General features: G+C 59.5%; 1 protein-coding gene across 4 annotated transcripts; it reads left to right on the forward strand.

Moving 5' to 3' along the window:
- The first annotated feature begins 5,996 nt into the window (after nt 1-5,996).
- Nucleotides 5,997-26,945, forward strand: LTBP3 (latent transforming growth factor beta binding protein 3). Of its 4 annotated transcripts, none has more exons than XM_030570634.1 (28): nt 5,997-6,543; nt 10,258-10,590; nt 11,000-11,235; nt 11,490-11,595; nt 13,584-13,676; nt 14,523-14,645; nt 14,846-15,001; nt 15,283-15,468; nt 16,127-16,143; nt 16,391-16,475; nt 16,727-16,822; nt 17,193-17,318; nt 17,884-18,015; nt 18,291-18,419; nt 18,905-19,024; nt 19,386-19,508; nt 19,711-19,833; nt 20,809-20,928; nt 21,510-21,638; nt 21,738-21,905; nt 22,267-22,350; nt 22,717-22,845; nt 23,270-23,407; nt 24,741-24,881; nt 25,274-25,435; nt 25,763-25,843; nt 26,090-26,221; nt 26,515-26,945. In XM_030570634.1, exons 1-28 carry the CDS (start codon nt 6,285-6,287, stop codon nt 26,667-26,669), a joined length of 3,882 nt encoding a protein of 1,293 aa, XP_030426494.1. In that variant the 5' UTR covers nt 5,997-6,284; the 3' UTR covers nt 26,670-26,945. The 4 variants fall into 4 exon arrangements, with proteins under 4 accessions (XP_030426494.1, XP_030426495.1, XP_030426496.1 ...); XM_030570633.1 differs by having other exon boundaries at nt 5,998-6,543; nt 14,843-15,001; XM_030570635.1 differs by lacking the exon at nt 19,386-19,508 and having other exon boundaries at nt 14,843-15,001.
- Nucleotides 26,946-27,526: the final 581 nt, after the last annotated feature.

Below are 27,526 nucleotides of genomic sequence, written 5' to 3' on the forward strand. Positions count from 1 at the left end.
AAGATTGGAGCATGGGTAGAGAGGGGGAACCACTTCTGATTGCAAGAGATTGGTTGTGCTGCTATTATGTGTACTACTGTAGAACCAATACATGCCCCCCACCCCCGGGATGGGAGCCAGGGGTGCACAGACCCGCACTGAGAGCAGGGCCCCCATTGACCTGGGTGCCACACAGACGCCCCCTCAGATCAGGCCCCTGTCAAGCCGAGAACTACATAGAGCCCCCGATTTATTTAGACTGTGAGGGACCACTGTGTTCAACTAGTCTGACCTCCTGCATAGCATGTGCCATAGGATATCCCTGCATGGGTTCCTTCTACCAGGGCAGCTCTGTTAGAGAAACATCCCTGTGAAATTTTAAAACGGTCAGTGATGGAGAATCCAGCACCATCAGTATGGTGTCCCACTGGCTAGTGACCCTCCCTGGGATCAATGGGGACCTTATTTCCAGTATGATTTTGTCTATCTTCAACTTCTGGCCACCGGATCTTGTTAGCCATAGCCCTCCCTGGGCAGGCTGGCTGGCTATCATCTATCTATCTGTCTGTCTGTCTGAACAGAGGCTAAAATAGGGAAAGAACAAGTTAAAAATTACTTAGACAAGTCAGCTGTCTTCAAGTCACCAGGGCCTGATGAACTGCATCCTAGAATACTCAAGGAGCTGGCTGAGGAGATATATGAACCATTAGCAATTATCTCTGAAAAGTCATGGAAGATGGGAGAGATTCTAGAAGACTGGAAAAGGGCAAATATACTCCCCATCTATAGAAATAAGGACAACCCGGGGAGTTACAGACCAGTCATCTTAACTTCTGTACTCAGAATGATAATGGAACAAATAATTAAGCAATCAATTTGCAAACATCTAGAAAAGAGTTTTTCAATCCATGGGGTCATGACACAGTACTGGGTTGCGCCATGTAAGGCACTGGGTTGCCTTGCTCTGGTCAGCATTGCCAACCGGGATGTTAAAAGTCCCATCAGCGATGCTGCCCAGCTAAGGCAGGCAAGTTGCCTTTTCCAACACCATGCTGTGCCTGGGAAGCGGCCAGCAGTGGTCCGGCTTGTAGGCAGGGGAGCCACGGGGCTCCACGTGCTGCCCCCACCCCAAGCACTGGCTTCCCAGTCAATGGGAACTGGGGTGTGAGGGGGAGGCAGAGCTGCTTGTGTGTCTCCACCTAGGAGCCAGACCTGCTGCTGGCTGCTTCCAGGGCACACCATGGTCTGCGGTGCACCATGGCTGCGCCGCTGACTGGGAGCCACCAGAGGTAAGTCTGTGCTCGTACCTCAATCCCCTGCCCCAGCCCTGAGCCCCCCCTCAAACCTGGAACCCTTTCCTGCACCCCAAACCCCTCATCCCTGGCCCTAGCCCAGAGCCCTGACCCCTCCTGCACCCCAGCCCTGAGCCCCCCCAAACCTGGAGCCCCTCCTGCACCCCAAGCCCCTCAACCCCAGCCCAGAGCCCTGATCCCCTTCTGAACCCCAACATTCTGCACCAGCCCTGAGCCCCCCAAACTCAGAGCCCCTCCTGCACCCCAAACCCCTCATCCTCAGTCCAGACCCACTTCCGTACCCCAACCCCCGCCCCAGCCCAGAGCCCCCTCTCTCACCCTAAACCTCTCATCCCCAGCTCCATTGAGTTGCGTGCATCAACAATTTTCTTCAACTGGGTCCCCAGAAAAAAAGTGTGAAAACCACTGATCCAGAAGATAATAAGGTGATAGATAACAGCATGGATTTGTCAAGAACAAATCGGGTCAAACCAGCCTGACAGCTTTCTTTGACAGGGTAACAAGCCTTGTGGATGAGGTATATCTTGACTTTAGTAAAGCTTTTAATAGTCTCACATGACCTTATAAACAAACTAAGGAAATGTAACCTAGATGGAGCTACTGTAAAGTGGATGCATAACTGGTTGGAAAACCGTTCCCAGAGAGTAGTTATCAGTCGTTCACAGTCAATTGGGAGGGCATAACAAGTGGGGTCCTCCAGGGAACAGTTCTGGGTCTGGTTCTGTTCAATATCTTCATCAATGATTTAGATAATGGCATAGAGAGTACACTTATAAAATGTGTGGATGATACCAATCTGGGAGGGGTTGCAAATGCTTTGGAGGATAGGATTATAATTCAAAATGATCTGGACAAGCTGGAGAAATAGTCTGAAGTAAATAGGATGAAATTCAATAAAGACAAATGCAAAGTACTCCACTTAGGAAGGAACAATAAGTTGCACACATACAAAATGGGAAACGAATGCCTGGTAAAGTGCTGTGGAAAGAGATCTGGGGGTAATAGTGGACCACAAGCTAAATATGAGTCAATAGTGTGACACCGTTGCAAAAAAAGCCAACATCATTCTGGGATCTATTAGCAGGAGTGTTGTAAGCAAGACACAAGATGTAATTCTGCTCTACTCTGCGCTGATTAGGCCTCAACTAGAGTATTCTGTCCAGTTCTGGGCACCACATTTCAGGAAAGATGAGGACAAGTAGGAGAAAGTCCTGAGAAGAGCAACAAAAATGATTAATGGTCTAGAAAACATGACCTATGAGGGAAGATTAAAAAACTGGGTTTGTTTAGTCTGGAAAAGAGAAGACTGAGAGGGGACATGATAACAATTTTAAAGTTAATTTTAAAGTTTAAATTTTAAAGGTTGTTACAAGGAGGGAGAAAAATTGTTGTTAACCTCTGGAGGATAGGACAAGAAGCAATGGGTTTACATTGCAGCAAGAGAGGTTTAGGCTGGACATTAGGAAAATCTTCCTAACTGTCAGGGTGGTTAAGCACTGGAATAAATTGCCTAGGGAGGTTGTGGAAACACCTGTCAGGAATGGTCTAGATAATATTTAGTCCTGCCATGAGTGCAGGGGACTGGACTAGATGACCTCTGAGGTCCCTTCCAGTCCGTCCTATCTATCTTATCTATCTATCTACAAACAGCCCCTCTATCTATCTCCAAACACCCCCTCTATCTATCTATCTCAGGGGTGGGCAAACTACCTCCTGTTAGCTGTTTTAAGCCAGCCTGCGAGCTCCCGCTGGGGAATGGGGTCTGGGGCTTGCTCCGCTCTGGCACTCCAGCGGGGGTGCTGGGTCGGGGGCCCCACCATGTAGCATGGCCCTGCTCCGGCTCTCCAGCCGAGGCGCAGGATTGGGGGCCACACCACTGCTTCTGGGAGCCTCTTGAGGTAAGTGCCACTCAGAGCCTGCATCCCTGAGCTTCTCTCCATGCCCCAACCCCCTGCCCCAGCCCTGATCCTCCTCCCGCTCACCAAACCCCTCGATTCCAGCCTGGAGCACCCTTCTGCACCCCAAATCTCTCATCCCCAGCCCCACCCTGGAGTCTGCACCCCTTCCCACACCCCAACCTCCTGCCCGAGCTCTGTTTCCCCTCCCGCCCTCTGAACCCAGCCCAGAGCACCCTCCTACACCCCAAACTCCTCATCCCCATCTCCACCCCAGAGCCTGATCCCCCAGCCAGAGCCTGCCCCCCCACCCCAACCCCAATTCTATGAGCATTCATGGCCGGCTATACAATTTCTATTCCCTGATGTGGTCCTCAGGCCAAAAAGTTTGCCCACCCCGATCTATCCTGATACCCTCACTCTATCTATCTATCCCCGTATACACCCTCAGTACCAGGTTTACCATGGTGCCGGGCCCAGAGTCAGAAGGGGCCCCAGCCAGCCCACTATCCCGGCCAGCTGCCACACCCCTGCTCCGCCTCTTCCCACCCCTGCTCTGTCCCAGCCCTGCCCCCACTCCCCCTAAACTCCACCCCTTTCCCCCCCAAATCCTGTCCCCTGAACTACACGTCCTGGGGAACTGCAGCAGGGGCCGGGCCGCCCTGTACTCACCGGGTGGAGGGAAGTGGAGCAACCCGGCCCCAGCTTGCTTTGCTCCACCAGCTCCCAGCTGTCCTGCCGGTGACTGCTGGGGGGCGGTACCCCCTGCCCCCAAAGTCCCAAGGCTGGGAACCAAGGGAGCAAAGCGAGATGGTCTGAGGCCAGGTCGCTCCACTTCCTGCCACCCCATGAGTGCGGGGTCAGGCCTGCCCTGCAATCACTGGGCGGCAGGAACTGGAGCGACCTGGTCCCAGCCTGCTTCGCCAGAGGGCGGTTCTCCTCTGCCCCCCCAAGCCTGGGGAGGAGATGGAGCGGTGGGGAAGGGGCATGAGATAGGGAAGAGAAGGGGGCAGGGGAAGCGGGGGCTGGGGGAAAGAGGCAGTAGGGATTAAGGGAATGGGGTGGGGAGGAAATGGGGCAGTGCAAAAGGGGCATGAGATGGGGAAGAAAAAGATAGGGGAAGCAGGGGCAGGGGAGAAGGAAGGGGGTGGGATGAGGAGGAGATGGAGCAGTGGGGAAGGGGCATGGGATGGGGAAGAGAAGGGGATCGTGGAAGTGGGGGAAGCTGGAGCCCAGCATACGGCATCCCCTTGGCTGAAGCTGGGGGTCCCCTGTTAAGCAGGCCCATCGAACCCTCACCCTGACAAGCCCCACCTCCCCTGCATCCATACCACCCCACTGAGCCCCAACCACCTGCACCTGGACCCTCACCCAAATGAATCCCACAGATCCCCTGCACCTAGACACCCCTCCTGCTGAACCCCAAACACCTTCACCTGGATCCCCCGCAGAGTCCCATTGCCCCTGCACCTGGAACCCTCCAATGAGCTTCTGTGCATCCAGATCTCCCACTGAGCTGCCCGCACCCAGACTGCCCCACAGAGAACTCTTACCCCCACCTGGATCTCCCCACACTAGGTCCCTCTGCACTTGGATCCTGCTGCTGGGCCGAGCCTACTCACCCACACCTGTTGCGCCTGGCACAGGGGGTCAGAGCCCCAGGGTGTTTCTGGGGCAGGCCTGGCCCTTGCACTGTCAGGGTTGGGTGCAGCCTCACTGCCAAGTCCCTGTCCCAGGGTGGGGTTGGGGGAGGCTGCAGGGGAACCTCCCACCTCCATGCAACTAGTGGCCTGTGCTCCTCACTGCCATGTTGGAGCTTCCACATTTATTTAATGACAAATAAAATTTGCAGAATTTTAAAATATTGTGCACAGAATTTTTAAATGTTTGGTGCAGAATCCCCTCAGGAACATGGGGTGCTGTGCAGCTGTGAGGGTGGGACTGTGAGGAAGGTGCTGGGCAGTGGGGAGGTTGATGGGCAGAGGGTGCTGGGTGAGCGACGTGGTGTGCAGGGTGCTGTGCAGTTCTGCTGGGAGGCCAGCAGGGGAGGTCTCTGGAAGGGGTGGGAGCTGAGCATAGAGATCTGTGGTGGAGGTCTCTGGAGGAGGGGGGCGCTAGGCAGTGGGGTGCTGTGGTGCAGGCCCACCCTCAAGGGGAAGCGCCATGCTGGTAGCACAGGGCTGAGCAGGCCAGTGTGCCTCTGGCAGCTGCAGGTTTGTAATCAGAGCCCTCCTGCTGTGCTGCCCCCACCGTGCTGTGCCTCATTGCCCCCAGCCCGCCCCTGCACCTTACCCCACGAGGGCCCGCAACTATGTTGGGTGCTGGGCCCACAAAAAGTTAATCTGCCCTGCACCCTATCTATCTCTCCCTATGCACCTTATCTATCCCCCCCACCCCAGCCCATGACCCTCCGATTGGCGTGCTGCCCCCCTCCGTCCATCCCGCCCCCTTGTGGCCGTGTCCTGGGCAGGGCTCGGGGGGGGGGGCAGCCCCTCGGAACCGCCCTGCTGCCCGGAGCCAGCCCTGGCTCTTGGCCCCCGGCCCAGATTCCTGCCCCCGGCCGGGGATTGGCTGAGCGCGGCACAAACAGCCGGCCGGCCAGCCGCCCCGTCTCGCTCCCTCGCTCCGCCATCCCGGCCCTGCGCCTCTCCCCTTCTCCGCTTCGTCCGCAGCGGCGCCGGGAGCCCAGGCGCCGGCCGGAGGCGGGGGTGCCGCCGGGGGGGGGCCTCCGGAGCGGGGCAGAGCGTGTCTGTCCGTCTTTCCTGCCCTCGCTGTCTGTCGGGGGCGGGGCGGCGAAGGAAGGAGAAAAGGCACTGGAGAGAGGGCGGGGTGGCCAAGTGGGCTCGGGGAGGGGAGCGAGGGTTTCGTTCCTTCCTTCCTCGCCGATCCTTTCCCCTTCCCTCCATCCTCGCCCTCTTTGTTTCCCTGTGCCCGGGCCAGCGGCAAGGGGAAGAAGGAGCTGCGGGAAGGAGTGTGGAGGTGGTCCCTGGGCGGCTGAGCTGTCTCCTGCTGGCTCTTGGCTGCAGGGGCTCCCTCGTCCCCTCTGACCGCCTGCCAGGCGGCTGGTGCTAGGGCGGGACTGGGGGACGATGTAAAGATGCGCTGGGGGCTGGCAGTCTGGGTGCTCCTCTTGCCCTGGCTCTGTGCCCCCGGGGCACGGCCTGCAGCGCCCGCGGCCTCGGAGCGGGCAGCCGTAGCGCGGGAGCGCTTCAAGGTGGTCTTCGCCCCGCTGGTCTGCAAGCGGACCTGCCTCAAGGGCCAGTGCCGGGACACCTGCAAGCAGGGCAGCAACATGACCCTGATCGGCGAGAACGGGCACTCGGCTGACACCCTGACCGGCTCAGGCTTCCGCGTGGGTGAGCACTGCACGGGGCACAGGCCGGGGCATGGAGGAGGGACAGCAGGGGTTGGCAGTTATGTGAAAAGGGGCATTGGGGGCTTTGGTTGTCCAGGGAGGGGGTTGAGCTGCACTGGGGATGGGGGAGCTGTCTGGGGGAGGAGGCGCACTGGAGAGCCCCTCTAGGGTGGAGGGAGGTACTGGAGGGAAGATCAGGGGCACAGGGGATGAGAGGCTATTGGAACACATCTCCCTGATTTCCGCTCTGCGTCAGCATGCAGGCTCTGCTTGTGTGGCTGCACTCACCTGTGTGGCTCACACCTGTCTCACCAGCATCAGTTGCACGCAGGCTTTTGCACACTCACCCTGGGGCACTTTGGACATGGAGCTGCTCACACGGCTCTGTTCCACCTGTCACATGCTTCTTTTCACATGCGTGTGACCCTGACATGCCGACACCATTAGAGGCCCCCAATCCCTCACCCACACACGATGCATGGCCGGGCCCCTTGTCTGCGCACACGTTTGCGCACTCACAAATCTCGCATGTTGTGCCACCATCATGTCAAGTAGGCGCATTTCCTCCTGTGGGCACTTGCCAGTGCACTAACTGGCACTCAGAGGCTTGTGCGCTTGGCATTCACTTAGCCATGCGTGCACTCTCCCCTCTCCCCTGGCAGTTCTTCCAGCAGCAGTTCAGAGCTGGAGGAAAATCTCGCCTCAGCGAATGGCTCCATCCCAGCTCCGTCCCCTGGGGCCCGTCCGACGCCTGCACCTCCGGCAACCGGCCTCCAGTCTAACACACACATGCGTCACACGCACACACATGGAATCCAACGCACACACAGGCAAGGAATCTAACACACACACATCCAATCTAACACTTGCACACATGCAATCTCATGCACACGCCACACAATCTACTATATGCACAAGCAAACACACCCAGTCTAACGCACGTATGTGCACATACAAACACAATTAAATGCACATGCATACACCCACTCACACAATCTAACACGCATGTGTGTGCAATCTCGCTTGCCCATGCACACTCATGCAGGTTCCCCCCCACACTCTCACACACACACCCACTGGCACACGCTCGGACATGTGCTCTCACATGCACACTCCTTTGCACTCACAGCAGCCTGGGCCAGCTCTGGCTGCGAATTCCCTGGTTTGTAACATTCCTCAGCCGATGCTGGTGCTCCTCCTGCCAGGCACCATGCCAGCCCACGCCCCCCCCCCCCCAGATGGAGGAAAGATCCCTGCTGCCCCTTCATCCTCCTGCTGGGGGACAGCTGGTGTTGGGGGTGGAATGACCTCTGAGGCTAACTGAATCCAGAGCTGGGCTGGATTCAGCCCAGAAAATCCCCTCCTGGCCTAGTGCGGGCCCAGCACCTGCACCCAGCCTTGGGTCGGGGAGTGGGAGGGATGGAGGGTTTAGGGGAGGAGAGGATTTTTGGTGGGGGGGGACTCTTTGATCCTTGCTGAACCAGTTCTCCCTCCTCACTGTGGGTCTGACCCAGACCTCAACGCCTCCAGTCACCCAGTCACAGACCCCTGGGGAGACCCTCCTGCTGCCTCCCAGCTGGCCCACCCCACGTGTCCCTCCCCTGCACACTCATCCCCACCGTGCTCCATCCTTCCCCCAACACCCCTCCCTTCCCTGCCTGCTCTCATTCACCCCCATGCACCCCGCACTCCATCCATGCACCTCACCCCATCCTCCATCCAGCCCCCCTCCCACCGTGTGCTCCAGCCACACACACCCTGCTCCCTCCAGCTTCCCCTGCCCCACTCACTCAATCGCATCCCAGCATGTGCCCTCTTCCCCCCCCCCCCCCCAAGTTTTATCTCAGTGACACAAAAAGACTAAAAATGTCTCAGGCTCCAGAAACCGCGGCCTTTATTGACTTTGCACTTAGGAGGGAATGAAATTGAGTCACTGCTGGAAGTGAGGGGGCTGAAGCAGGCGCCAGGTGACCCCCCCCTTCGCCCACCAGTGCCGACTCGCAGCCCCCTGTCATCCCAGCCCTGAGCTCTGCCACACAATCCCTCAGTCCCGACCCACAACTTTCTCTGTCCCTGAAATCCCTCTCCCACCCCAGTGCACTTTTTCAACTGGACACCATGATTCTCCTTCACTTCCTGTCCTACCATGGTGTGCGGCTGATCAACAGCCCTTCACGCCCCACCTCAGAGGTGGTCACATCTCTAGCCCTCAGTGCGTTGTGTGTCGGCCTTTCCGATGATGGAGCTGCCGCCGGAGCCATTCGCTGTCCTTTTGTTATTGTCCTGAGTGTTTGGATAATCCCTGCTCCAACACTGAGTCACCCGGGCTTGAGGCAGGGCAGCTGGCTGGGCCTGGGAACCGGGTATATAAGCACCACTTCCTCCCCTGAGCCACGGCTGTTTAGCTGCCCGGCAAACTCCCCACCCAGGGAAATAAACCAAAACAGCTGGAACGCCAGCCTCAGCCTGGGAGTCAGAGCAGGGATGGTGGTGTTTGCTGGGACTGCTGGCTCTGGGAGGAGAGTGGGGTCTAGTGGCTAGAGCAGGGGGTTGGGCATAAGGGCACCGGAGCTCTGTCCCCAGCTCTGATTCAGTCTGTGACCTGAGGGATGTCACTTCCCGCCTGGATAGCTTCAGCTGGGTATTTCACCCAGTGTGGGTTTGTGGGGACGGATGTGGGGAAGGAAGGGCTTGTGGTTAAGGCCCTGGGGCCAGGAGACCTGGCTTCTTTTCCTGCCTCTGCCACAGACACCCTGTGTGACCTTGGGTGAGCCCCTCCGCCCTCCAGGTCTGTGTCCCCCCACATCCTGTGTCTATTTAGACTGTAAGGCCTGTCTCTCACCATGGGTCTGTGCAGTGTCTGGCACAATGGTTCCTGATCTTTTTTGTGTGTGTATGTGTGTACAGCGCCCAGCACACCGGGCCCTGATCTCAGGTGTGTGTGTGTGCGTGTTTGTATACAACACCCAGCACACTGGGCCCTGATCTCGTGTGTGTGTGTGTGTGTGTGTGTGTGTGTGTGTGTGTGTGTGTACGTACAGCGCACTGGGCCCTGATCTTGGTCGAGGGCCTCCAGGTGCTGTCCCAATACTAACAGGGATGTTAACACATTGGTGTTACATTAATCCCTGGAGGCCTGGGTGAGATCACAGACTCACACAGGGAAGAGTTCTTGCCTCTTGTGCTCTGGCCAGCTTCCCCCTCACCTTGTGTGTACCCTGGCTTGCCTGCTGGCTCCTCCCATACCACGTGTACCCTGGCTTGCCTGTTGGCTCCCCCCCCACCATGCGTGCCCTGTCTTGCCTGCTGGCTGCCCCCACCATGTGTGCCCTGGCTTGCCTGCCAGCTCAACCCCATGTGTGCCCTGGCATGCCTGCCAGCTCACCCATCGCATCTGCCCTGGATTGCCCACAGGCTCCCCCCTGGATGTGCCCTGGCTTGCCCGCCGGTTCCCCCCCGTGTGCCCTGGAGCAGGGGTTGGATGGGGCAGGGTGGGGGCAGGGAGCAGGGGGTGGGTGGGTAGGGAGCAGGGAGCAGGAGGTGGATGGGGTTGGGGTAGGGAGCAAGGGATGGGTGGGAGCAGGGGATGGATGGGGTGTGGGCAGGGAGTGGCTGCGGGTGGGTGGGGCCAGGCAGCTGCAGGGTGGACACAGGTGGTGCGGCAGTGGGGGTAGCGTGGGGGTCCCTGGTCTAATCTCCCTCTCTCTCCCCCCAGTGGTGTGCCCGCTGCCTTGTATGAATGGCGGGCAGTGCACATCCCGTAACCACTGCCTCTGCCCCCCTGAGTTTACGGGGCGCTTCTGCCAGGTGCCAGCGAGCCGTCAGGCCCAGGCCCAGGGGGGGCAGCAGCTGCTGCAGCCGGCAGCACCGGGGCCCCTCGAGGGCCCGGCTGGTGAGACGGGCTCCAGCAAACACGCCATCTACGCCGTGCAAGTGATCTCCGATGCGCATGGTGCCGGGGAGCCACCAGCCGGCCACAGCCCCAAAGCCACTGTCAGCCACTCCACCTTCATGGTGCCCCTGGGGCCTGGGCACCACTCATCCGAAGGTAACTGCTGCTGGGAGAGGATGTGAGGGTGTGGCTGGGGAGTGTGATGGGGATGGAGGGCAAGGGAGGGAGTGATAGGGCAAATGGGGTGACAGGGTAACTTGGAGTGAGGGGGTGATGGGGCAGGGGAGGGGTGACTGGGTGAGGGTGATGGGGGACAGGGGTTATTGGGGGTGAATGATTGGGCAGGGGAGTGATGGGGGCAAGAGATGAGTGAGTGGGTGGGGGTGATGGTGGACAGGGGTTGTTGGGGGTGAATGATTTGGCAGAGGGGTGATGGGGCAGAGGGTTAATGGCGGGCGGGGGCATCTCTCATTTAGGAGAAGTGCCAGGTGTTGTTGCCCTGGGAGGTGGGGGTCAGTGTCAGGGGAGGGCCCATGTGCTGACACCCACTCGGGCCCCACTCCAGTACAGGTCCACCCCCCTCTGCTGAATGTGCGCGTCCACCACCCGCCTGATGCCTCCGTGCAGGTCCACCGCATCGACAGCATCAGCACCGAGGGCACCGGGCCAGGCGCCCAACACCACCTCATCCAGCACCCGGCCCAGAGCTCCATGGGCCAGAAACCCCCTACACCCCATGCCCGGCCCCACACGCACAAACCCCTGGGACGCTGCTTCCAGGAGACCCTGCCCAAGCAATCTGTGAGTTGCCTGCTCCCCAGGAGGCGCTGTGCTGAAGGGAGGGGGGCAGGAGTCAGCAGGGGGTGCTGTGGTAACAGGGAGCGGGGAGGGGTCAGTAGGGTTGCTGTGCTGCAGGGAGGGGTCAGCAGGGGGCACTGTGCTGCAGGGAGCAGGGAGGGGTCAGCAGGGGGTACTGTGCTGCAGGGGGAGGTGGCGGTTGTGGTCTCACTTGCCTGTCGTTTCTCTCTCCGGCGATGGGGGGCACCGTTTCTCAGTGTGGGAGCAACCCCTTGCCAGGCCTGACCAAGCAGGAGGATTGCTGCGGGAGCATTGGCACCTCCTGGGGGCAGAACAAGTGCCACAAATGCCCCCACCTGCAGTGTAAGTAATGCCTGCGGCCCCCTTCTCCATACAGCCTCACAAGCCTCCTGGCCCGCCCTCTGCTAGTGCTCCTGTCCCCGCCCCCAGTGCCCGCTGCTGGGAGAGGCCAGGCTGGAGTAGCCAGGAGCTCCCCCAGCCAGTGACCCTGCAGCCCTTCTGCTAGCCAAGAGGGGCTGCCCATTGCGGGGGAGTGCGGATGGACCCACTGAGGGTCTGTGAGGTCTGGTGTTTGGCTGGTGCTCCCACTTCTCCCCCTGGCCTGGCACCAACCTCTCCCAGCCTGGCACAGGGTTTACGGGAAGCCTGGATGGGGCCTTACATAGCCAGGCTGTGGCCAGCTGGGCTGCCACATTCCAGCATCTCGCTTTGGGAGCTGGCTGGGCAGTGCCCACCAGTCCCTCCCAGAGCTTCCAGGGCACCATGGCAGCAGATGCGGGGCACAGTGCCCTATGCGCAGCTGGCTAAGATAGGAGGGGATGGATCAGGTGACAGGTTCCAACCCTCCATTCTCCCCCCATCCCCCCCACCTACCCCCCTTCCTGGCGCTCCCACTCAATGGGTTTTCCAGCTCCCAGGGATCTGTGAGCCGCAGGGTGTTTGTGTTAGAGGTAGCCAAGAATGTGCTTCATGGCCTGGCTGCCTGTTCTCAGGCTGGGCAGGCCCCCCCGCTCCCTTTCATTACGCTTCGGCTCTTCCCGTCTGCAGCCGTCACCCACCCATCCCTGTGGGAAGTGCTGCCTGCCCCCTGGGGGTGAGAGGAGCATGTGGGGTAGGAGAATGGAACCGTTTGTTACCTGAGGGAGTGCACAGGTGCTGCCACCCCAGCCTCTGCCAGCAGGGGGCACTGCAGGGAGTAAGGCAGGAGCTGGCTGCGGGGGAGCTCCTGGCTACTCCAGCCCTGGCCTCTCCCAGCAGGGGGCAGTATGGGGAGTGAGGCAGGAGCACAGGGGGAGTTCTCAGCCAGCCATTCTGAGCTAACTTTCCCCTGGGGGCTGTTTCTCCTTACCCATCAGTCAGTAGCCAGCTGTGACTCAGGGGTGGGGGGCTGTTCCTGTTCCCTCTGTCTCTGTTGCCTGCGTGAGTTGTGACAATGCGTCACACTTTTCCCAGCCCTGCCCTCTGCACAGGCCAGTGGTGGTGAGTCCCTCAGGTTAATAAATTCCCATGATCCCTTGGATTCTGTTGCCATTTGAATTTCACTGGGACAACTCCCCTCATCCCCAGCGTCCCCCAGCACCTCTTTCTCTTTCTTCTCAGTCTTTCTTTCCATCTTCCCCCCCCACCCCATGTTCCCCAGCTTGGACAGATCAGGAGCAGCCTGGCTGCACACATGCCTGCTGGAATGAACATCATCCCATGTCCCCGCCCCCTGCGCCTGCTGGCCTGGCTGTGGTAGTGAGACCAGCGCAATGCTGGCTAGCTGATCACTGCTTCTCCCAGCACCACCTCCAGCAAGGCCGCTGCTGCGGGGGGCGAGGAGCCAGAGACCCTGGGCCAAGAGGCAGTGCGTCCAAACCGCCGTCTGTGCAAGCGTCTGGCACCCATGCTGGGCGGTGTCTGTGTCTCTACTATTGCAATAGTGATGCAGATCCCCATAGCCCCCCCACCCCCCGGCTGGCGATTGGGTCGTGTCTCGCCAGGTGCCGTGCAGTCTCTAGTCCCCTCCCCCCTGCCTGAGATCAGGGCCCTGCCCCAGGCTCTGCACAGATACAAGAGACAGTGTCTGCCCTGTCAGGCTCAATGTCTAGACAAATGAATAAGAGGGGAAGGAATGGCACCGAGTGGGAATGGGACTTGCCTGAGGTCAGTGGCAGAGCTGGGATAGAACCCAGGAGTCCTGAGTGCCAGTCTCTCCTTGGTCTAACTCACTAGGCCGCGCTCCCTTCCTAGAGCCGGGGCTAGACCCAGAGAGTCCTGCCCTCACCTGTACACCACACTGTGTCCTCGCTCCCACTGATTCCCCCTTGGGGGTTTGTTGTGTGTTGCAGACTCAGGGGTGCAGAAGACAGGCCCGATCCGAGGGGAGCATGGCGGTGATTGCCCACAGGGATACAAGAGACTGAACAGCACCCACTGCCAGGGTACCCGGCGGGCGCTCTCTGGGTGTGGGGACTGAAGACCTGCTTCTGTGTGTGTGTTGTGTCTGTGGGAAAGTGTCGTGTGTGGGGCTGTGCTGTGCTGTTGACCCATCTCTCCCCAAACACACTTTAATGAGTGTGCTCTGTGAGGAGCGTGCGTTGTGTTGTTATGTTGCATGCTCTTGTGTTACTGACCCCTCTCTCTCCCTGTGCAGACATAGAATCATAGACTTTAAGGTCAGAAGGGACCATTATGATCACCTAGTCTGACCTCCTGCACAATGCAGGCCACAGAATCTCACCCACCCACTCCTGTATCAAATCTGTGTCTGAGCCATTGAAGTCCTCAAATCATGGTTTAAAGACTTCAAGGTGCAGAGAATCCTCCAGCAAGTGACCGGTGCCCCACACTGCAGAGGAAGGTTAAAAACCCCCAGGGCTTCTGCCAATCTGCCCTGGAGGAAAATTCCTTCCTGACCCCAAATACTGCAATCAGCTAAACCCTGAGCATGTGGGCAAGACTCACCAGCCAGACACCCAGGAAAGAATTCTCTGTAGTAACTCAGATCCCACCCCATCTAACATCCCATCATAGGCCATTGGGCATATTTACTGCTAGTATCACTCTTGTATCTGAAACTAGAAACATGAAATATAACTCTGAGGTCTGACATTAACGAGTGTGCACTGTGGGGTATGTGTGTTGTGTTGTGTGTCCTAGTGTTGCTGACCCTCTCTCTCCCTGTGAAGACATTAACAAGTGTGCCCTGTGGGATGTATACGTGTTGTGTTGTGTGTGCATTGTGTTGTGTGTCATTGTGTTGCTGACCCCTCTCTCTCTCCATGCAGACATTAACGAGTGTGTCATGCAGGGCGTGTGCCAGAATGGCGAGTGTCTCAACACCCAGGGCAGCTTTCGCTGCGCATGCAAACCTGGCCACATGCTGGGCCCATCCCGCAGCCAGTGTGTCCGTATGTAGGGGGACTGGGGGTAGGCTGGGGGGGTCAGGGGGACTGGGAGGGTTGGGCAGGGGGCTTGGAGCTGCATTGACCCTATCTCCTGGGGGGATGATGGGGGCTCAGTGTCTCTCTGGGGTGCCCTGCTGGGGGTAGGGGGATGAGGGGAGGGGCTTGGAGCAGCACTGACCCCGTCTCGCCCGGGGTTGCAGCAGAGAAGTCAGGGGAGAAGAGCCTGTGTTTTCGGCTGGTGAGCTCGGAGCTCCAGTGTCAGCACCCACTGCCCACTAAGCTGACCCGCCAGATGTGCTGTTGCAGCGTTGGCAAGGCCTGGGGATCCCGCTGCGAGCGCTGCCCGGCTGATGGCGCAGGTAAGGAACCACAAACTGGGCGGGAATGGAGTATCTGCCACAGGACTGCTGGTGGGAAGCTCGCAGCGCTGGAGTCCCTGGCTGGGGGCACTGCCACAGGGAAGCTCGCAGCGCTGGAGTCCCTGGCTGGGGGCACTGCCACAGGGAAGCTCGCAGCGCTGGAGTCCCTGGCTGGGGCACTGCCACAGGGAAGCTCGCAGTGCTGGAGTCACCACCGGGGGTCACTGCCACAGGGAAGCTTGCAGCACCAGTGTTAACCTGTTTCCTCTTCCATCTGGCAGCTGCCTTCAAGGAGATTTGCCCAGCGGGGAAGGGCTACCACATCCTGACATCCCACCAGACCCTGACCATCCAGGGGGAGAGTGACTTCACCCTGCACATCCACCCCGACGGCACCACGGACCTGCAGCAACAGCATGAGCTGCCCAGCCTGCCGCCCCTCGAGGGGGACTCTCAGGAGTCCGAAGGTCAGAGACTCCAGGGAGGAGGCTGGACTGGGCAGGGAGGTGCCACTGGCACTCTGCTCTCCATGACAAATTTTCCCCTAGTGAACCCCAGTAATAGCAGGGGTTGTACCCCACATTTCCCCGTGGTGAACCCCAGTATTCTCACAGGCTGTACCTGACCCATGATGAGCCCCAGTATTCCCAGGGGCTGTACCCCAAATTCTCCCATTGTGAACCCTCTCTGAGAATGTGGGGTTCACAGACAAATAATTTGGAGGTCCCTACGTTATCCGAGGGACAAGCCCACATTACCCAACAGTGAACCCCATGTTCTCACAGAGGTGTCCCCCACATTCTCCCATGGTGAACTCCATGTTCTCTGGAGCACCCCAAATTCACTAAGGGTGAACCCCACTTTCTCAGAGCTGTTACTCCCTTCTTTTTTGGCAAACCCCCAAATGTCAGGGGGCAAAGCCCATGTTGTCAGAGCTGTTAACCCAAATTCTCTAAGGGCAAACCCCATTTTTCAGGGGTACACCCTGTTATCTAAGACCCCTAGAATCCCAGAGCTGGGAGACCCTGCTCTCAGACAAACCCCCCTGCTCTCAGGAGGTGAACCCCACATTCTCAGCCTAGCATGGCAGGATCTGACCCCTGGCCCTGTGTTTGTCTCTTGCAGCTGTCACCACGGCCATGGTGAGTAGGGCCTCCAGAGCAGCAGAGGAGCAGCGGATGAGCAGAGGGGTGATGTGGGTGTGAGGGGAGGATGGAGGGAGTGGGAAATGAGGTGCTGGAGGGTGGTGGGTGAGAAGGCGGGAGGAGAGGAATGAATGAAAGAACGAGAGAGGGGGAGGAATGAAGCGAAGCGGAGGGAGGAATAGGGCACCCAGCTGGGTAGTGGAGAGGAGCAGGTGCCCCCACCGTTTAACCACTCCCCCTCCAGCTGCCGGCATATCGGACCAACTCAGAGGAGCAGTCAGTGGACCAGTTCTATGCCAGTGCAGCCACCCTGGGCGCCCGCTACCCTGGTGAGTGATGGAAGAAAGGCCACTGCTGCGGGGAAGCTCGCAGCGCTGGAGCCCCCGGCTGGCCACTGCTGCGGGGAAGCTCGCAGCGCTGGAGCCCCCGGCTGGCCACTGCTGCGGGGAAGCTCGCAGCGCTGGAGCCCCCGGCTGGCCACTGCTGCGGGGAAGCTCGCAGCGCTGCAGCCCCCGGCTGGCCACTGCTGCGGGGAAGCTCGCAGCACTGCTAACCCTGTTCTGTCTCCATTGGGTCGCAGAGGTGGTGGCCCGTCCCACGACTGCCATGGTGCAGGAGGTGCTGCCGGATCAATACACGCGTAGCGCCGTGGAGATCGCACCCACGCAAGTGACAGGTGAGAGCCTCATGGCAGAGGTGGGGGGCTGCATGCCAGCAACCTCCCCCCTCTCCCCTTTGGGAGAAATTTTACATTCATGGACCAAACTTCTCTGCTGGGCCTTCCCTTAATTATCGGGGGTGAACCCCAAATGTTCCCCAGCAATGTGCACGTTCTCTGGGGGTCCCCCAAGTCCTTTCCAGGCTGATGATGTCTCCTGAGCACCCGGGTCCGATGCAGTGTGGTCCCTGCAAGCTGCTATCGCAGCCGCCGTAGGGGTGGGAACTCCTGGCTCTTCTGGGGATCTATGAGAAAAAGATATTCTGGCTGCTATGTCTGAGCCATTCGTCTTGATCCCCCCGCGGGCTGTGTCTGTCTGTCCCTGCAGAGACGGATGAGTGCAAGCTGAACCGCAATATCTGTGGCCATGGAGAGTGTGTCATGAATTTGTCCGGCTACACCTGCATCTGCTACCCGGGCTACCGCTGGCATGCCCAGCGCAGGTTCTGCACAGGTAACATGCTGCCTTGCCCTCCTTTGTGGACGTGTGACACATGCACAGGGCCAGGCATGTGCATGGCTGGCGGTGTGGGGGGCACGTCACGCCCACCCCGTTGCATTCACGGAGGTGTCAGCGCCCTGGAGGATCACAAGCATCGATATGATGGCGTGACCCCCGGGTATGCCTACATATACAGGTCTGTGATACCCCCCACTAGCCTGTATACAAGGCTGCGACACTCGTGTGTCTGCACAACAGGTGTGCGACACGACCGCACAGCTGCACAACAGGTGTGCGACACGACCGCACAGCTGCACAACAGGTGTGTGACACGACCGCACAGCTGCACAACAGGTGTGTGACACACCCGCAAGTCGGCCTGTGGAAGTCTGAGACACCCACTGTTCTTGTGCACACTGGGCCTGGTGGTTAGGCCTGCAACACATGCACAACTACACATGCAAGCCTGTGACCCCGGCCCCTGAAATACGCATGTGGCCAGGGCTGTGACAGGCCGGCGTCCCGGCATGGCAGGGGTCAGTCATTCTTTCTCCCTCCCGCCCCCCGCCTGCCACAGACGTGAACGAGTGTGAGGCGGAGCCGTGTGGCATCGGCAAGGGTGTCTGCATGAACACGGGCGGCTCCTACAACTGCCACTGCAACCGGGGGTACCAGCTGAAGGTGCACAAGGGCGTGCGCTCCTGCGTGGGTGAGCACCCCAGAGGCAGGGGCTGGAGGGTGGGCTGCTGGGAGCTGGGGGAAACGGGGCATGGAGGAAGGGGGGCTCTGGGGGATTGGAAAGGGGTGGAGGGATGGGCTGGGGGAAAGGGGAGCTGGAGGATGGGAAGGGGGGCTGGGGGAAGTAGGCATGGGGGATGGGAAGGAGGCATGAGGGATGGATAGGGAGTTGAGGGTGGGGGAAGGGGTGATCGGTAAAGTCCTGTCCCCCTTCCTCTACCCTGTTCACACCCACCTCTCCGACAGACATCGATGAATGCTCCAAGCCCCACACCTGTGGGGACGGGGGAGCCTGTGTCAACTACCCTGGGCACTACAAGTGTGAATGCCACCCCGGCTACCGTCTCAAACCTTCCCGCCAGCCCCTCTGCGAAGGTAAGGGCTGGCTGGGCATTGCTGGAGAGGGAGGAGAGAGCCCCAACAGCCTGGGAGACAGAGACCCTACAATAACAAACCAGCGGCCCTGAGAGATCCTATCATAACAAGTGGATGTGTGCAGCCTGAGCAGTAGTGAAAGCCAGAAATTTCCAAAGACCCAACAAGAACAAACAGGTGCACACAGCCCCAGAGTTACTGAGAGAGACCCTACGATAACAAACCAGTGCCCCGAGAAACTCTACAATAGCAAACCAATGTGTAGGCCCAGAGCTTGCACGAGACCTCAGAACAAGAAGACAGCGCTCCTGAGCAACCCTTCTCACAACAACCTGTCAAGTAGAGTTGTCAGAGACTCTACAATAACAAACCAACTCCCTGCTTGCCAGAGGGCTTGCTGAGTCCTCAAGGGCCCTGCCCTGTGCTCTGCCCCTTGTGGGGCTCCCCCAAAGGCCTCTCACCCTTCACCTTTTCTCTCCCCACAGACATTGATGAGTGCCTAGACACAGGCACCTGCCCCGACGGGAAGTGTGAGAACCGGCCAGGCACCTACAAATGCAGCCCCTGCCCTCCGGGCTTCCGGGGCCAGCATGGGATTTGTTATGGTAAGCGCTGGCCACAGAACCCAGGAGTCCTGGCCCCGCTCTAACCCAGTAGGTTCCACCCTACTCCCAGAGCTGGGGACAGAACCAAGAGTCCTGGCTCCCAGCCCCCGACTCCAACTCAGTAAACCCTTCTCCTCCTAGTGCTGGGGTTGGTGCAGTATCTGGGGTGTGACTGTCATGCTGGGGTTGGTGCAGTATCTGGGGTGTGACTGTCATGCCCCCATGGTGAGAGGTGCCCTGTGCAGCCCCCAGTGGGCCGAGGGACATTCAGTCCAGACCAAACTTGGCTGCAGGGGACTGGGTTGCAGGTCAAAAGTTGCGTGGGGGGCAAGGTTGGGGTTCAGCATCTGTGTCTTCCCAGATGTGGATGAGTGCTCCGAGGAGACCCCGTGCAAACATGGCTGGTGTGAGAACCTGCCTGGCTCCTTCCGCTGCACCTGTGGGGAGGGATTTGCACCTGCGCCCAATGCCCGGAGCTGCTTGGGTAACTAGATCCCCTGCCCTCCCAGGGCCCCCCTGCTCTAACCACTGCACCCCCTGCCCTCCCAGGGCCCCCCTGCTCTAACCACTGCACCCCCTCTCCTCCCAGGGGCCCCCTGCTCTAACCACTGCACCCTCTGCCCTCCCAGATCAGAGGACAGAAGCCAGGATTCTGACTCCCAGCCCTGCACTCTCTCTCCCTACAGATGTGAATGAGTGTGAGGATGGGGGGCTTTGCCCCAACGGGGTCTGTGTCAACACCCTGGGCTCCTTTAAGTGCCAGTGTCCAGCCGGCTTCCACTTAGTGAAGGACAGGCCACGCTGCGAAGGTGAGGGGCTGGGCCATGGGGTGGAAGGCTGAGCTGATGGTTAGGGGGCATATAGGACTCAGGGTGAGGGATCTGGGCCAGGGAGCTGCCTGTGGGCAGTGCGGCTCTGTGGGGGGGTCAGCGGGTCGGTGGGGCTGCCTGTGGGAGTAGAGCAGCTGTGTGAAGGGGCTGGGTGGAGGGGTTTGTGGATATGGGAGCTGTGAGAGGGTCAGGCTGGTGGCCATGTTGCGGGGAGGGGGGTCTTGGGGGAGGGGCCTGGGCTGGATGGCCATGTCAGGGGAGCTGGGTGAGGGGGCCAGGCTGGGTGGCCATGTTGCAGGGGAGGGGGGCTTGGGGGAAGGGCCTGGGCTGGGTGGCCATGTTGGGAGGCTGGATGAGGGGACCAGGCTGGGTAGCCATGTCAGGGGAGCTGGGTGAGGGAATCAAGCTGGGTGGCCATGTCAGGGGAGCTGGGTGAAGGGGCCAGGCTGGGTGGCTATGTGTGGGGGTCTGGGCTGGGTAACCATGTTGGAAGTGGAGGTTGGGAGGGGGCTGGGTGGCCATGTCTGGGGGGGATTGGGAGGGGGCTGGGTGGCCATGTCTGGGGGGGGCTGGGTAAGGGGGCTGGGCTAGGCTGTGTGGCCATGTCAGGGGGTCTGGGTGATGGGGCCAGGCTGGGTGACCATGTAGGGGGGGCTGGGTGAGAGGTCCAGGGTGGGGCTGGGTGAGGGGACTGGGTCAAGGGGGTTGGGGGGGGCTGGGCTGGCTGGCCTTGTTGGGGAGGGGCTGGGTGAGGGGACTGGGTGGCCACGTCTGGGGTGGGGCTGGGTAAGGGGGGCCAGGCTGGGTAGCTATGTCTGGAGGGGTGGGGTGGGTGAGGGGGCCAGATTGGATGGCCATGTCCTGAGGGATGCTGGGTGAGGGGACCAGGATGGACGGCCACTTGGGGTGGGGGCTGGGAGTAGCCCCCTCACCCTGCAGCTCTCCATGTTGCAGACATTAACGAATGTGACTTCCCGGCCGCCTGCATCAATGGCGAGTGTGTCAATTCCGTGGGCTCCTACCGCTGCCTGTGCCGCACCGGGTACAAGCTGGTGAACGGCAGGAAGTGCCAAGGTGAGATGGGGGTGTGGCACAGACAAGTGTGAGCATCCAGGTATGTGCAGGCACAGCATGCCAGGAGTCTGGTGTTCCACACATGGGAGTGTGACAGTGAGGAAAGTGTGTTGCACCGAGTGTGAGCAGCTGTGTGTGGCAACACAAGGACATCGCACACAGGGGGAGGTAGGAAAGTCTGGGCATGGCCGGGTATGAAGGCACCTGAATCACTAGGCTTCAGGAATGCCTCGTGCCCAAGTGTGAGCCAGATATGCTGCAAACTGGGCCTGCCACGAGTAAGAGCAAACACTAGGGTGTGTGTGTGGGACAGAATGTGTGGAGCTGCACAAAGCAGTGCAAGGGCCCATGCATGTGTGCCTTAGTGAGCGTGGCATATTGGAAAAGGAATGAGTACAAGCCTATGTGTGTATAGCTGAGTGTGAGTGTCCATGAGTGTGAGTTTGTGTACTGTAGGGTGACACACACGGGGCACAGGTTTGTGGCATGGATGAGTATCTGTGAGTGTGCACAGGTGTGGTTGTGCAGCAAGCATGCCATTGCACACCCCCTGCCTCTGTCTCCCACGGGTCTCTTGCTAGATATCAACGAGTGTGCACTGGACCCCAGTTTGTGCCTGCCCCATGGGACATGTGAGAACATGGACGGCTCCTACATGTGCATGTGCGATGAGGGATACACCCCATCTGAGGATCAACATAGCTGTGAGGGTGAGAGTGGGACGGGGGGGCTTCCCCTCTGGGTGGCACTGGCTCTGATCTGGCGGCAGGGTGGGGCACTGTGGGATTGATTTACCCTCTGCCCCCCAGACCTGGAGCCCCCCGACCACAAGAAGGAATGTTACCTGAACTTCGATGACACCGTCTTCTGTGACAGCGTCCTGGCCACCAACATCACCCGCCAGGAGTGCTGCTGCTCACTGGGGGCTGGCTGGGGTGACCACTGTGAGATCTACCCCTGTCCTGTGCCCAACTCAGGTGGGACACACTCTACCCCCTCCTCCATGCCACCCTCCCCCATTCCCACTGCCACTAATGAACCATGGAACTACCTGCTACTGGACATGGTGTGACTGTGAACATCCAACCCCCAGGCCCCAAGGCAACTACTAGAATCCAGCTGTGTATGTTGGGGGTCAGGGATTCAGGAAGGCATTACCCATGGAGGGAGTGGGGGGATACAGGGCAGGATGGGCCCATTGGTCTGATGTGGAGGCAGGGAGGGGGGATACCAGGCTGGATGGGCCAAAGGTCTGATCCATGGGGCAGGGAGAAGGAATACCTGGTCTAGACATTAATCCCTCTTCCCCAATGTGCATGTCACCCCCCTCCCCTGCAGCTGAGTTCCACTCCCTCTGCCCTGACGGGAAAGGATTCATCCTGGATGACAACATCCTGAACTATGGCATCCCTGCCCACCGGGGTGAGTGCCAGGGCCCGCGCCCTGATCTGCTTGGCGCCTGCACTCGACAGCTGGGGGATCAGGAGCCAAGGTTACACCTTCCCCTGCACCCTCCCCCCACGAGTCACAGAGATTCCAACCCTGCTACCTGCCCATTACAGCCCCCATATCCCACCCTAGAGTTTGCTGTATCTCAGCGCTGGGCGAGGGATCCCTGTATAAACAGCCCCCATATCCCACCCTAGAGTTGGCTGTATCTCAGCGCTGGGCGAGGGATCCCTGTATAAACAGCCCCTGCACCACACCCCAGAGGCAGCTGCATCTCAGCCCTGGGTGAGGGATCCCTGTATAAACAGCCCTCCTTCCCCACCCTTGGGCTCCTTGCAGACATTGACGAGTGCAGCCTGTTCAGGGAGGAGATCTGCAAGGAGGGGAAGTGCGTGAACACGCAGCCGGGCTACGAGTGCTACTGCAAGCAAGGCTTCTACTACGATGGCAACCTGCTCGAGTGTGTGGGTGAGGAGGGCGAGTGGCATCAGCTCGGGCGGGCAGATACCCTGGTCTAGAGATGGAGGATGTGGAGGGGCAGACAGGGATGCCCTTCTAGGGGGCGCTGCTGTGATCTGGCCTTGGTGGGGGGGTCTGGCTGGCTCAGGGAGGTGAGTGGGGAATGGGACATGGGACCGGTCCCCTCTAGTGGGCGCTGCTGTGATCTGGCCTTGGTGGGGGGACTGGCTGGCTCGGGGGTGAGTGGGGAATGGGACATGGACCAGTCTCCTCTAGGGGGCGCTGCTGTGATCTGGCCTTGGCAGAGGGATTGGCTGGCTTGGGGTGGGGGAATGGGACCCAGGCCTTCCCCTCTAGGGGTCGCTGACTGTGATTGGGGTGCAGCCAGGTGGCCAGGAGGGGCTGAGCTCTGAGCCATGCCCTTTGCCCCCAGATGTGGATGAGTGCCTGGACGAGTCGAACTGCGTGAACGGGCTGTGTGAGAACACGCGGGGGGCCTATGTGTGCACTTGCCCTGCCCCTGCCGTCTATGACCCCACCCACAAGAAGTGCCTAGCACCCAGCGAGATCGGTGAGTCCCCTTCACACATGACATGAGCTCACTGGGTCTGAGCCTTGGCCCTGTCCAGGTGGGCAGCCCCATCACAGCCCTACCTCCTCCTGGCCCCTTTGCAGGTGGGATGCTGGGGACAGAGCTTCCTTCCTCCCCAGGTGGGGGGCACATTGGTGGTGTGCAGATTTGCGAGCAAAGATGCCCCCTGCTGGCCCTTGGTGTCATGATGACCAATTTGGGGTCCTTGGTGCCATGACAATCCACTGAGCCTGTGATATTAGAGCAGGGGTGGGCAAACTTTTGGGCCTGAGGGCCGCATTGGGTTTCATAAGATGTATGGAGGGACGGTTAGGGGAGGGGGTTGTGGGCCGGCCCCCACCTCCTATCTGCCCTCCTCCCTGGACTCCTGCCCCATCCAACCCACTTGTTCCCTGACAGCCCCCCAGGACTCCTGCCTCATCCACACATCCCCGCTCCCTGTACCCTGACCACCCCAGGATTCCCGCCGCCCCATCCAACCCCTCCTCTCATTCCTGATGGTCCCCTTGGGACCCTTGCCCCATCCAACCACTCCTTCTCTCTGTCCCCTGACTGCCCCTGGACCCCTGCCCCTGACTGCCCCCTGCTGCCCCATCCAACTGCCTCCCTTCTTCCTGACTGCTCCCCTGGGACCACTGCACCCATTCAACCCCCCTGTTTCCCCCGACCACCCCAACCCCTATCCACACCCCCGCCCCTGACCACCAACCCGAACTCCCCTGCCCTCTATCCAACCCCCCCTCCTCCATGCCCCCTTGTGGTGCTGCCTGGAGCACTGGTGGCTGGCAGCGCTACAGCTGGGCCGTCGCCACCGTGCAGCTCAGAGCACCGGGTCAGGCCAGGCTCTGCAGCTGCGCTGCCCCAGGAGCTCACAGCCTCGCCACCCAGAGCACTGCACCGATGGCAGAGTGAGCAAACTGAGGCTGTGGGAGAGGGGAAACAGCAGGGGAGGGGCCAGGGGCTAGCCTCCAGAGGCAGGAGCTCGGGGACGAAGATGGATGGTTCCACGGGCTGGATGTAGCCCACGGGCTGCAGTTTTCCCACCTCTGCATTAGCGCCTATGGTGATTCCTCCTGGCCCCTGATGCCATGGCAACCCCATCAGGTGCAGAGTTTCCGTGATGACCTCGGCTGGCCCTTGATGCCATAGCGACCTCGTCAGGTACAGTGTTACCTTGGTGACCCTGGCTGGCCCCTGGTGCCATAGCGACCCTGGTCAGTCTGGTGGTGCCATAGCGATTCCTGCTAGTCCCCAATAACATGGCAACCTTGTCAAGCCCCTGCTGCCCTGTGACTGTACCCTGGTCCTGCAGATGTGGATGAGTGTCGGGACCCTGGAGCCTGCCGGCATGGGCGTTGCATCAACACGCTGGGCTCATTCTACTGTGAGTGCAGCCTGCCCTGGATGCTGGATCCCAGTGGCAAGGAATGCCAACTCCCCGACATTCAGGCAGGTGAGGGGTACGCAGGGCTGAGTGCTACTGCACAGGCCCGGGGGGGGGGTGTTTGGGATTGTGAACCTGACTCTGAGCGAGCAGGGGGGCGAGTGTGAATGAGTGAGTGTGAGTGTGTCACAGTGTGAGCAGGGGTGACTGTGTGTCCCTGATTGTGAGGCAGGGTAAGTGTGAGCACCTCACTGATTGTGACCATGGTGATTACGAAGATTGTGAGTGTGCCCCTGTAGTTGCTGGTGCCCATGTGTGAGTGTGCACCTGCTTGGGTGTGCAGTGAGTGTGGTGGTATGCACAAGGGCCCCTCCAGCATGCCAGGCCTTCTGGGAGTGTCTCCTGCGGGTGCTGGCTGGGATGGTGCTGTGGGCTCCCCCACTTTCTCTCTGCCCTGGCAGACCGGGCGGCTGATCGGCGCGACATCTGCTGGCAACACCGGGGGGAGGACAGCATGTGTGCCTCCCCGCTCAACGGCTACCACCTGACCTATGAGGAGTGCTGCTGCCGCTACGGCAAAGGCTGGGGCTTCCAGTGCCGCGCATGCCCCCCCCGCAGTCCAGGTAGCACTCATGACCAGCCTGCCCTCTGGGGCTGCTGCCTTCAGTCTGGTCCCAGGGTGGGGGGACTGGCTGTCTCAGGGGATGAGGAGTGGCGTACGGGGCCTTTCCCCTCTGGGGGCTCTGGCTGGCTCAGGGGATGGAGAGTGGGATGTGGGTCCTTTCCCCTCTGGAGGTTGCTGGCTCCTGTCTCGCCCCACAGTGGAGGGGACTGGCTGGCTCAGGGGGGCAGGGAGTGGGGTTCAGGTCTTTCCCCTCAGGGGGCTCTGGCTCTGATGGGATATGATACACTGCTATGTGTCCCAGGCTGGTTGTTGTGGTCTCTTGCAGGGCAGCAGTGTCAGCCATCTCAGAGCGAGAGCAACTCCTTCTGGGACCTCAGCCCCTTGTTCCTGGGCAAGTCTCGCAAAGGTTAGTGATCCTTCTATATACAGCCCCCATGCCCATCCCAGAGGTTGCTGCATCTCATTGCAGGCCAGAGGGTTCCTGTATGAACAGCCCCCTGTGCCCCACCCCAGAGTCAGCTGCATCTCTGCGCCAGACAAGGGATCACATGCCCCCTCCCACAGTTTCAGCTGCATGGAAATGGGCTCCCTGCCATTCCTGTGGTCTCATCTGTGTCCCCCCCCCCACCTTTGTACCTCACCCCCTTCTCAGAGGATGATACCTCAGAGGAGGATTCAGATGAATGTCACTGCCTGAACGGCCGCTGCGTCCGGACTTACCACGGTGCAGTTTGCGAGTGCCCTGCAGGCTTCCAACTAGACGCCACCCGCATCCGCTGCCTGGGTAAGAGTGCCAAGCCCCCTGCGAGTTACATGCACTGCAAAGAGATGTGCTCTCCACACCACCAGGGCTCCTGAGTACTATCCTGGGACGGGAGTCTGGTCTAGTGGATTAGAGCAGGAGTGGGCTTGGGAGCCAGGACTCCTGGGTTCTCTTCCCTCTTCACCTGTCACAAACAGTGCTGCTAGCTGTCTATCTGTGCCTGGTCTGTTGGGGGATGCAGGTTGAAGAACCATACTCAGGCTCTAGAGCACAGCCACTCCATTAACCCTTTCCCTCCCTCTCCCCACCCACAGACATCGACGAGTGCCGGGAGCTGAACCAGCGAGGCCTGCTGTGCAAGAATGAGCGCTGCATCAATACCAATGGCTCGTACCGCTGTGCCTGCAAGCCAGGCTTTGTCCGATCCCGCCACCATGGGGGCATGTGCATCCCCCAGCGTCGCCGATAGCCCCCTGTCACCCACCGGGGGCACTGCCAGCTGACACAAGAGAGAGACTCTGTCGCTAAGGGTTCACATCCTGTTTGAGGGGGAACGTAATATTTTTTAATTGCTAAAAATGGGGCATTTTATTGGGTTTTCCTCCCTCTGCAAGATTTTTTTATTAGCATTATTTTAGGGCTGCATTATTTGCACTCATTTCTGTAGGAACCAGGTATACAAAAGCCAACAACCCTGTAAATAATGAGAAGGAAGCTAATCAATTAATTAAATTGTGGGAGTGGATCCTGGACTAGGTGTTTATATGCTGTGCTGTCTGCATGGGTGGGGGAGGGCAGACTCTGCAGCTGCTGCCCCTCAACAGTGGGTGCTGTGACAAAGGAGGCAGGGCAGCCTGCATCCTTGCAACCCCACCCAACTCTGCCCTCCGAATGGCCCCCCTGTAGAAAGCCTGGACACAGCTCTGACATCATGCAGTACACCCATGATGTCATCAGCCATGCTCCCCTAGACTGTAACTCCTGCCATGCAAGGCTGGCTCGGGCACTGCTGCGAGGAAGCTTACAGCACTACGGTCCGCTGTTGAGCCAGGACTGCAGGGGAGGGTCAATGACATCATTAAAATTCCCACTATCCCTTGGAGGGCTCAAATGGCCTCAAGGTTTAAAAAAAAGTAAAGGCCCAGCCGGGCGCTGGATGCAGACAGCCCTGGAACACCTACGGCTGGAGTAGGCCGTGTGACTACAGTGCCCATAATTCCTTGAGGAAGTACATGTCTCTGAATAAACAGCAGCAGTACTTGTGGCACCTTAGAGACAAAAATGTATTTCAGCATAAGCTTTCCTGGGCTACAGCTCACTTCTTCA

This window comes from Gopherus evgoodei, chromosome 7 (genome assembly GCF_007399415.2).
Source record: "Gopherus evgoodei ecotype Sinaloan lineage chromosome 7, rGopEvg1_v1.p, whole genome shotgun sequence".
NCBI lineage: Eukaryota > Metazoa > Chordata > Testudines > Testudinidae > Gopherus > Gopherus evgoodei.